We start from the raw sequence: 11,286 nt of genomic DNA on the forward strand, positions 1-11,286 counted from the left end.
ACTGCTGTTTGTTTTAAACTCCAGTTATATATGATGCAGATAATTTGTTATCATTGAAATGGATGCAGTCCTAATATAAACGAATCAGAGCACAGAGACTGAAGTGTATATTATTGGTAATCAAACTCGTTACAATTTTTGAAATTGCACTCTCCATGCAGTGTTGCCGGTCCGCCACAGATTTTTTAAGGGAATTTCTTGTCGATTCCCTGTTTAGTCACTGCCTCTGTTTCAGTGGGATCCCACTGCCTTGCCGGCGGTTCAGAAATGTAGGGTTGTGGCACTTGTTCCTTAAAATTAATTGGGTCTTTGACTTCACCACCTGTGTTTTCAGCAGCAGTCAACGTGTGTTTTTTACCTTTTCATATCTAACTTCCAGTTTTAGTTCGGCCAGCGTGATTTCTGAGTGGGTGTGGCTGTACACCACACAAAATCCATCATATCTTTGTTGTTTTGTTAATATTTAATCGCATAAAAACTATTTTCTAATTGAAATCTGTACAGAAACGTATTGGTGTGTTTTGACCTGCAAGATTACTCTTTAATTCAAATTATTGTTCAAAGATGTTTTGTTGTTCATAAACTCCCATTCGAGATTCTGTTTAAGCATGTAGTGTTTACATTTTTAAACTTCTCTAAGAATCTGAAGAGGAAGTGGAGGAAGAACAGGAAGAAAGGCAGCCCTCCCCTGAACCTGCACAAGAGAGTCCTAGTAGCACCTACTACGAGCCACATCCTGTAACGTGAGTACCTGGAAATAATCCTTGGACTACTTCCAGCTCCATCTAACCAGTTTAAGAGGCAGTGTGCTTTTTGGTCAGTGAAGAAAGTGCTCTTTCAAGTAGGGAACAATTTAGCTGTGGCAGTAGTACATAGCTGTAGCCAGTGGCAGATGAAGAAAAAGATGGGTATCAGTGCAGGATGTTGTTGTGGGTCCCCTCAGGCTCTGAAGTGAGACATTTTAGGTTTATAAACATGCAAAGTCTTCAATATTTAATTCTCAGTGTTAACAAGTCTGAAATGTTATACGACTTCATGTAACATGAATGTTTTCTACTCGCGTACTGGAATTGGATTTTGCATGCATCTTTAAATCCAGCACCACACTTATTTTTATTCGCAAGCAAAAGTTTTTAATCACCAATTCTTCCAGGATTCTGCATTCTGAGAAATTCTCGTAGTTGAATTATCTTTTTAAAACAAATACAGGCATATTCATTTGCTTTAGTTTTATTTTTGGTACATAACACTCCCCCCCCCCCCCCCCCCCCCCCCCCCCCCTTTGGAGTGTGTTGCCCCCTGTAGTTTCACTGGGTTCAATGGCTGTTCTGCCGCTGGCTGTAGCATGTGCTGTGTTTTGAAAGCTACTTTCTCACAAAACGAATGCTATTAATCTGTCTGTTTACAAATACAGCAATGGTTTGGAAGAGCCTCTGGAGGAACCAGAGCCCGAGGCTGAGCCAGAACCAGAACCAGAACCAGAGCAGAAGAGCGAGGAGCTGAAGCCAGAGATCGAAAATAAGGTCCTTGACGAGCTGGAGGATCAGGCACTCTCCCCAGTTCCTGCTGAGCCAACATCCAACACCCAGGAACTACCAAAGGTCTGCCATCTGATTTTGTAAATCATTATACAGGGGCATATAGGCATTCATTTTGTAATATTGCTGTACATGGCAACTATGTGAAACTATTTTAAATGCAGTTAGATATCTATAAAGGATGGACATTCTCTTGATCCATTGTAGTAGCACTATGTTGACCCCAGTTTCTTACTCTGATCACGGTTTTTCTGGTGTAACTTTTCAAAGACCTTTCAAGTTGCGTAATACTGTATTCCTTCAAATTTAAGATTTTTTTTTTTTTTTAACCATTTTTTTGTTTCTCAAATAGCTTGGGTCTTAAGTAGAGTATAATGGTGTGTGTGTTAAAATCACCAAGACATGAGTACACAAACAGCAATGTGGCTGACTACTGGAAAAAGACAACAAAGGCCTCTGCCCGAATACACAAGTGGCACAAACGTGACTTTTTGCTGAGAAAAAAACAAACCAGGCTTCCTGAGGAACGCCAAGAGAAACGTTTACAGTTTCAGCATTTCTAACAAACAGTACCAGCTTGCACAGTTCGGAAATGCTGATCAGGCCCCCATATTTTTCGACATGCCAAGCGAGCGTTCAGTGCAGTTGTGGTTGCTGGGTTATGTGTTGCCTGATGCTGTGGAGTGTTGTTTTGTGCTTGCTGTTGCCAGGGTGTGATGCCGTGAGTGGTGGTATGTGTATGACAGAGATGCCATTTTAAGATTATAGTGTGCAGCACGATAAACAAGCTCTAGTTAATCTACAACACTGTTTCGTGTCAGTTTTGTACAATAGAAAAGTGCAATTGAGGTTGTCTTTGTAAATGCATATTTTATTTTTTTTCCTCAAAACGATGTTGAAAATTTGGACTGTCTTAAATTCAAAGGAATACGGTATGCCTTGAATGTGGTGCAAGACCATGCATACAGTGGATGTGTGCTATTTGGATTAACAGCCATGTATTGAGTGATCCTACTATAGAAGAAGAAAGTGTGTAATATGTATATAAAAAAAGATATTGTTCCTTGGTAAAGAATAATGCTTTTATTAGATATGGTGTTTCAGTTCTACCCATAAAGCAACGAAAATAAGAACTACTTTCAATTTTTTGTGTAAACGGCACAATATGTTGAGGCAGGAAATGAAATATCTTGATCTGTAGCAGAGTTTATTACATTTCTGCAGGCTTTCTCCTGGGCTTCCGTGACCAGTAAAAACTTGCCTCCTAGTGGTACTGTCCCTTCCTCTGGAATTCCACCCCATGTTGTTAAAGCACCAGCCTCACAGGTAATCAGTCTGTGAATGGATTGGCCTTTTTTTCTATCGCCACAAATAGTTAAGTAAACAGTCAGTTTGTTTTGTAGAATCTTAGTCTTTTAGCGGTATACATTCTCATCCAGGGCAGCCTTTTAGTTAGAACTTCCTCTGGATGGCTCGCACTATTATTTTGTAGTGTTTCTAATTTCAGGCACAGTAGTGATAGTTTATTAACATAAAATACTGTAAAACAGGTCTACTGTCTTAACACTAGAACCGCTGGATTTTCACTTTGATCCATACATTTAACTGTTTCGTTATGAAAATGAGAAACATACTATTCATGAATATGATCATGTCTAACATTTGTATCGCAGAAACATTGTGTATAAATGGAAAATTAAATGTAAAATGCTTTTTTGTGAGTGCATATACAGCACAACTACAAACCAGTGAAATAAAATACACATTTCAAAAGAAACGGGTATATACATATACCAGCGTACAGATGTAAACGAGTATATGTACACACAATTATAAAATTGAAATCATTGTTTCTAATACTACATACAAATAAAATATAACACTGCTTCCGGTATGATGGCTGCATTGTACTCTATGGAGGACCTTACGCGTCTGCCAACTGACTGTGCCTGCATCCAGGAGCTGTGTTGTAAACTGACATGGTTCCATTGGACACTATTGTGTAAACCGGTACATACAAACCTGTAAAGCTGAAATGTTTTTTTCTAAAAGTGATATGAAACATTTTATGCACTTTTCTAATATATTAGGCAAGTTGTTATCCTACCTGTCATTTGTTTGCTGCATGCTTCTGAGTGCAGCTTGCCGTATTCCTATCAAAATGACTGACTACTTTCAAGATTAAATATTTTCTTCTGAGATATTCCCAGTTGCATTTGTGGAACAAAACCAAGGATTGTTGTCTCCCAGGTACATTGAAAGAGTTGGCTTCTTGACAAATCCACAATCACTGCAATGTACTCTACAAACAAAGGCTTGAAATAAAAGTATGCTAGGAGCTGGGGGCCTGTCATTTGCTGCATTTACAAAAATAGAATATCTTGCATTTTTCTATTAAAAAAAAAAAAGACATGTATTAATGCATGGGGCCACATTGACTCACTTGGCGGTTCTAGGTAGAACTGTTTATAAATTTCAGTTTTGCGATTCTGGCTATCAAAGCCGTCAGGATATTTAAATATATTTAGGAAAAGTCAAACGGACATACACCTATGACTTAAAACGGAAGAGTAATTAACATTAAGTCCAAAATGGGTCACAATGACCCACATGGCAGCTCTAGTGTTAAGGTAGTTGCTTTGGAAATGGCTGTAATCAGTTAGCCTCCCCTTAGTCTTAACTGACTACTGCATCATCTACTGGTTAAGGTGCATGTGCCTACTCCTAAGGATGCCAAAGCTAGCCTAGTTTGCTGTTGGATGTGCTTTTTGAAATATCTAAAGCTACTTTTTTTCTGTAAATTAACCTTATTTTACATTTGTGTGTAAAGTTGAAAAGCTGTATGAAATATTTAGTTCAGGTCTGCATTGTCAGATTTTCCTGTGCTTTTTGTTAATACATTTTTCCACTGCTATTTCAGACCAGAATGGAGAACAAATTGGAGGTACAGGCTCCACCCCCCAGAGTCCGTGATCAGCGCACCAGAGAGAGACCAGGATTTGTTCCCAGAGGGCCCAGGCCTGGTAAGTTACCTAATGTAATGAGACCTCAAACCCACTAGGTTTGTTTGGTTTTTTTTGTCAGGCTGTGTAATGCATTTTCAGGCTTTATTGGACAGTGGAAATGCTAAATTTTCCTCTTGTTTGTTTTTTTTCTTAAGTTTTTTAGGGGCCTTTGGCATAACAAGCTCTCTAGAAGGTCTTAATTAGAGTGATTCTCTTGACTCTAACACTCGTTGAATTTGTAGGACGAGGAGAATCTGAGTCGAGTGACATGGATAATCGTAGAACTGTGCGCTATCCGGATAGCCACCAGCTCTTTGTTGGCAATCTGCCTCATGATATTGATGAAAATGAGCTCAAAGACTTTTTCATGAGTAAGTTGTTTAAATTTCTTTTTTTTCTTTTTCTTTTTTTTTCGTCTGGTAGACCAACGCGCATTGAGACATTGCTGCTCACTGTTTGAGTGAGGTAGCGTCTTCCGATTGGGTTATGGGAATTTTCTGCATTAGGATGGGGTGTACGCAAGACAGCCCCACCCTGAACAAAGATTTTGCGGTTCTAAGTATGACAGGACCCTGATACAGTGTGCCCCCATCTAAATTGGGTTGACACCACGGGTTAGGGTTAATAAAAATGTAGAACCCCTTGTGAGTGACCCCATCACGATGCAGAAAATTCACTTAACCAGCTCTGAATATCATCCTGAAGACGCTACCTCACTCAAGCAGTGAGCAACAACATGTCAAATCATGCTGGTCTTCCAATTAAAGCTGCAGTACCACAATTTTTGCTGTATTTATAGCTGGAAAAAATAACCTCTGGTTGGTTAAACAGCATCACATGACCGTGCATATATAGCGTATACCATGGCTTGCATATTAATGAGCCACTTCACACCGAATAAATCACTGCGCACCACTACATTCTGAGTTCCATGACAAACCTGCCATTTTATTTATTAGTTAAACCACTGCCAAAAATGACTGATGTGCCACCTATTTCCTTTAATATATTTGTGGATGACAACGGATAACTGGTACAACACCAACTTGCTGAGTGAAGACAGCAGTCCACCTGAAAAAGATAAAAATAAAATAAGTACACCAGCAGCTGTCAAGACTAGACACATAACAGTAGATGAGGAACAGATAAATGAAGTAGAAGAAAACAAAAATTGAGCTGGGCTGTTCATGTAGACTGGCTTATGGAAAAAAAATATGGACTTTCATTTTAAGAGAAGTAGTCCAAAAAATCTCAACATTATTAAAGAGCATTTTATGCCAGTACAGGAAGTTCAACTGGCGACCAGTATTCAGTTTCCAGTTTTATAATGTTGAGAGCTGTACTATTTTAACAGTAGAAGTGTTAACATCTCTGCTGATGGCGAGATTAAAACCAGCAATAATGTATTCCTGTCAGTCATGAAAACTTTTAGAAAAGCAGGTACAGGGCCAGGCACCACTCCCCGGAATTACTGGCCTGGATTCAAAACGTCTTTGGGAAACCTGAGTCACTGTCCCCTGACACCGTGGTTTGATTGTGTAAAATGTGGTTCAATCTCAAACTTAATCTGGCACAACATGGACACAAGGTCGTTCAACAACAAACGTAGTCTATTGAGATCCGAAAGGAAAACTGACTTGAATATGTGTGCCTTGCATACAACAAGGTCACAACCTTGGCTCAAGGTCCGGCTTCAGCATCCATCGCAGCTCCTGTACTGCCCTTCTCGGTATTATTTGAAACTCCGCTCAGACCTTCAACTTCATTAGCTTGTGTTCAGTCTTCCAGTTTCAAGATGCCACTTTTGAAACATAAATTCACAATAAACGTGCAATTTTATTTTAGTGAACAATAAATTGAATATGGGACTATATTACACTGCAGATGTATACACAATGTAAGTTTTTGTTTTAATTTTAAAATGTGTTTTTAATTTTAATTCCGCCAAGTCACAAGCGGTATAAACCACTTCGGGCTGTGCCATTTTGAGAAATATATATAGATAGATAGATATATATATACACACACACCACTTCCCAGGTGTGGTACTGCGTGGCCCGTCGTGGTTTATCCCTCCTATCTATCGATAATAATATATATTTAAGTTCTAATTATTTTTAAAGACTACTAGCTTATAGGAATTAAATACTGTATATTTTCTCCATTTTAGCATTTGGCAATGTGGTTGAACTGCGCATCAACACCAAGGGAGTTGGAGGCAAACTACCCAACTTTGGGTTTGTGGTTTTTGATGACTCTGATCCTGTACAGAGAATCTTGGGTGCAAAGGTAGGGGGGGCAAGTATTAATGTTTTTTTCCATAGTCTACTGGTAATATGTTGGTGACTTAAAAATAATGCACTATTAAAAAATTGATCAGATTTCCTTTAACCCGATTAGTCCATATGATGTCCCTAATCTTTGGCAAATGTTAACTTTCAAACTGTTATCACTGTTCCAAATCATTCTGCTGGAAAATGGATATACATATAGTATTTGTTTATGCAGTTTACCTTTTTATTCTGCTTGATGAAAGAAAGTCTCTGTTATAGTACATGCCCTCTTAATGTTGGCTTTCAAATGCAGCCAATGCTTTCTCGCTTTCCTGTGCGTTCAATTGATCTGTAAGTATAGCAAGTAAAGGTGTAAAAAAAAAAAAAAAAAAAAAAAGGGGGGGCAGATCACAAAACATGTTCACCTTTGTGTACACGGTGCATGAAGTGTATTTGTTATTTATAATTATTAAAGTTATGGTTTAGGCTCTTGGAAATACTCTTGACATCGACCCTTCCACCACTGTAATTGTAAATGTGGTCCATTTTTATTTAGTGCCGGTCAGGCGCTTCAGGTCTAATTTATTTTCACACGTGCCGTTTTTTACATGCACCATTTTAAGTTATTTTATTCATAGTAAAACAAGTTTAAAAGGCACTGCATATCAACAGGATACTTGGTACTCCATCGACAGTGTTTGTGTATTTGGACACCAATAAAACTGTTCAGAAAGAAATTATTGAACTTTAAAAAAAAAAAAACAAATGGAATTAATAAATATAATTCCTTTCACTTTCTTTAGCCCATAATGTTCCGTGGAGAGGTACGGCTGAATGTGGAAGAAAAGAAAACTCGTGCGTTCAGGGAGAGGGAAACAAGAAGCGGAGATGACCGCAGGGACATGCGGCGCAATGACAGAGGACCTGGGGGACCTCGCGGTATCGTGGGAGGCGGCACGATGCGGGATCGGGATGGAAGAGGACCGCCACCCAGGGGAGGCATGGCTCAGAAACCAGGGCTTGGCTCAGGAAGAGGAGCTGGCCAGGGCGAGAGCCGCTTTACAGCACCGCGCCGTTGATTGCAGCCTGCAGTTTGGAAGTAGTTCCATGTTCATCTTTGCGTTCTCGTTAACGAAATCTATATATATATATATACTTTTTTTTTTCTTTTGGGCTTTGGAATGTGACACAGCCTGTCGGCTATTTCTTTGATGTGAAAAACTGCATTCGTTTACGAACTTTATAAGCTGAACATCCTTGCCTGTGTTCTCAACAGGGTTCAAAAACATAATTTATAGTTACAAGAAAAAATTAATCTGCAACATGAAAGGGACTGAAAGACATCACTTCAATAGTACAGCCCATCATTTGGAGAAGAAATTTTTAAATTGCCTAAAGTTAAAGGGGGGGGGGCTTATCTTCTAATCCTCTACTGCACATTTTGTAAAAGTGATCTGCCCATTACTGTTAGAAACAAATGGTGAAAACGTGTGGTGTTTTTTTGGGGTTTTTTTTTTTTTAAATACTTTGCTAAAACAAAAACTTGTATTTATGCACTCATCAATATGCACTAATGGGTATTCTTGTAGTTTTACATAGATATCTGTGGGCTGAGGCTGGAGAACACCCTACAGTTGTCTGTTCTGTAGCTAGTCAAATTACGAGGGCTCATCTCAAATCCTGTTCGCTGTGACCACAAACTCATTTTTTTTTTTTCTCCCCCACATCGTTATCCCTAAATTAACCTGCTTCATAACAGCAAGAGTTTATTTTCTTGTAAACGAATAAAGTGCAATCCTGGACTTGAAAGAGAAAGGAAAAGCAAATACCAACCTCAACACTAGGAGTTTGGTGGCTCATCTTTTGTACTTTTTATTTTTTGCCCAACTGCAGAAAGTACTGGTCAACGCAAAATCAAAGCTTACTGTTTTTTTTGTTTTTTTTTGTACATGATGGTGCCTTCTATTCCATCATTCCAGTGTCTAGTAACTCTGTGCAGTGTGATGCACTATTGCATTGTGAATGCCAAAAAGGCTGGAAAGTCTTTGTTCTGAAGTTAGGTAAATGTAAGTTGCAGTATCCTTGTAGGAGGAAGGGTTTACATTTTTATTTAAATTTGCTTTATGATCCATTTTGACCTTTTGATCAATGTGGGGAGAGTTGCATGAATGTGTACCGTGATTTATCTAGTTGCATCCAGCGTCCATGAATTGGGTTTTTGCTTTGAAAGGCAACATTGCGTTAAAGCATCTTGCTCTGTAAAAGATGCCTAAAAGTTTGTATTAAATTAGTTTTGATGTTTTTAATATGTTAAGTACAAAGTGTTTATTTTTTGTGGTTTTCTTAATTTTATTTGTGGCATCACAACCTGGCAAGGATACTGCATGTTTTTAATGCAAGGAGCAGTGGCTATAAATAATTAGATTTTACTAAAATGCCTAATTATGGTATGTGCTTACCCAGTCCTAAATGCAACAGTGTTATGAACCAGCTCCTATAGGTTTGTAAATCAGCACTTCAGACAAAATGGTTGGGCAGAGGAAAAAAATTGCAACAGATGCAGGAAATGCAACCATTGTCACCAGTCATGGAGTGACCCAGTAGAATGTAAGCTGAACAGTTCTATGATGAACAAATCAAACGGCGAAAGAAACCAGACTTCTTGTCAATCCCTAAAGAGACTGAATATCATCATAGTGCTTCATGTTATGAACTGGAGTACTTTTATTTTTGATTCAAAGAAAGAAAGGTGCTGTTGTTTTTTTTCTCTGAACACTTCAGAACCATTAAAGAACTTTTGCCTTTTTGCCATTCATTTTTAAATGTTCAAATGCCGTTGGCAGTCCTGTTGTAGTTATCTGTACAGATTTACAGAAGGTTATGGCCGTTGTGCCCCTCACCCCTGTATTTTTCCTTTTCCCCATCCGTATGTGGTCATGCTGATATTCAGTGTGCTTAACTGCATTATCTGTGTTCTGGTTTTGAGGCAACTGTCAATTGAAAAAGTTACTCTAGTAGTCTGCCAGTTGGCATGGAAGCATTTTAAAGCTGGTCTTGGTAACAGAAGACTTCCAGTAACTTGCATGGGATGAAAAATGCACAAGTAGTAATTTTGTTTACACCCTGAACTGCAGCCATTGCTTACCAACCGGTCATGAACTTTACAGGGAAGTCTACTCAGTTTTTATACAGCACCTTTTGTAAACGATTTTTGAGGTTTTCCTTGTTTGGTAGACTTGCACTATTTTCAACATTTCTGGGACATGCATGCTTTTTCATCACGTAAATTGTTGTCCCCCGTCCCCCAAGTTTTTGGTACTGTTGTGCCCTGGAGGTAAATATACTTGAAGTTTCCATCAGACAAGGAACGAGGGGAGTAAGGTGGGCATCTCCTCCCCGCAGTATTTGAAGGTTGTACTGAGCGTCGCATATTTTATTTCAGATTTTTAGCTTGTCAGTTTAACCATTTTTTTTTTTTTTTTTTTTTCCTCCTGGATTATCAAACTCTTCCCATGCTTTGGCTCAGCTCACCAGCAGACTTATGGCAAATCATCCTGGGACTAAACACCTAATCAAGAAGTGAAATAGAGGGGGAGAAAAAGACCCATTTAACAAAACAACAAAAATCTGAAGTGCTCTGACTTGCTTCCAAAATGAATGCTATGAACAAAGCTCTGCATCAGATGTTTTCCTGGTGTTTTGTTTGTTCTCATTATTTACTGTGGACTCTACTGTTTTCACCCCCTTTTGTGTTTTATGGTACCTCCTAAAGCAAAGCCAATAAACCTTTCCACTATGGCGAGTGCAGTAGGTGGTTTGTACGAAAGGTATAAGAAAGCAGTATGTGTATCATTCCAGTCTATTTTTGTTTATGGGAATTGACTTACCTTCTTGGCTTTAGCAGGTATGGTAAACCTTGGTTTGCGATTTTATTTTATTTTTTTCTGTGTTAAAGCATCTTTATGCTAGTAGGAAACTAGTTTAATGTGTTGCAGGTGCAGAGTATTTTTATTTTGTTTTTTCCATTTTGAATGTGTTGGACTTGACATACAATAAACTACTGATGTCTGCATAATTCACTGTCCTGTTCTCTTCCAACATTGCAGTCTCTTCTCATATTAGACACCACTCTTGGCTGTTAATGTGTTTCTCATGTGAAACCTTTAGAGGAATGTTAACTTGAGTTCAATGAGGTGCTGCAAAGCTGAAACTTGTAGAACAAGGTAATTTCTCTCCACACGCACCCCCACCCCCTAACACATGGATAATGAGGCGGAGGAATTTCCCTTGTGTACTGCAGTTGGATTTACATATACAGTATAACAAGAACCACTTATCCAACTGATTTCCCTTGTATTTCAGAATCACTGGTGTAACTGTTAACCTTTTAAACTATTGTATAAATGCTTGAGTGCAATAGTAAGGAAGTAATAAACCTGTTGGGCTGACAAGCACCTCATACTTTGAGTA

The 11,286-nt window shown here is 38.6% G+C and overlaps 1 protein-coding gene across 4 annotated transcripts in view; it reads left to right on the plus strand.

Annotated features, from left to right (window-relative positions):
- LOC121320863 (ras GTPase-activating protein-binding protein 2-like) overlaps window positions 1-10,891 on the plus strand; it is a 20,541-nt gene extending 9,650 nt beyond the window's left edge. The window contains exons 6-12 of one of the 4 annotated variants that reach the window (XM_041259587.1): window positions 641-743; window positions 1,415-1,601; window positions 2,763-2,864; window positions 4,459-4,561; window positions 4,786-4,914; window positions 6,714-6,841; window positions 7,620-10,891. In XM_041259587.1, the coding sequence (XP_041115521.1) occupies window positions 641-743; window positions 1,415-1,601; window positions 2,763-2,864; window positions 4,459-4,561; window positions 4,786-4,914; window positions 6,714-6,841; window positions 7,620-7,895 (1,028 nt within the window). In that variant the 3' untranslated portion in view covers window positions 7,896-10,891. The remainder of the gene's footprint in view (window positions 1-640; window positions 744-1,414; window positions 1,602-2,762; window positions 2,865-4,458; window positions 4,562-4,785; window positions 4,915-6,713; window positions 6,842-7,619) is intronic. The other 3 variants (XM_041259598.1, XM_041259607.1, XM_041259616.1) reach the window with 3 other exon arrangements.
- The last annotated feature ends 395 nt before the right edge of the window (window positions 10,892-11,286 follow it).

The sequence above is a fragment of the Polyodon spathula genome, chromosome 1 (genome assembly GCF_017654505.1).
Source record: "Polyodon spathula isolate WHYD16114869_AA chromosome 1, ASM1765450v1, whole genome shotgun sequence".
Taxonomy (NCBI): domain Eukaryota; kingdom Metazoa; phylum Chordata; class Actinopteri; order Acipenseriformes; family Polyodontidae; genus Polyodon; species Polyodon spathula.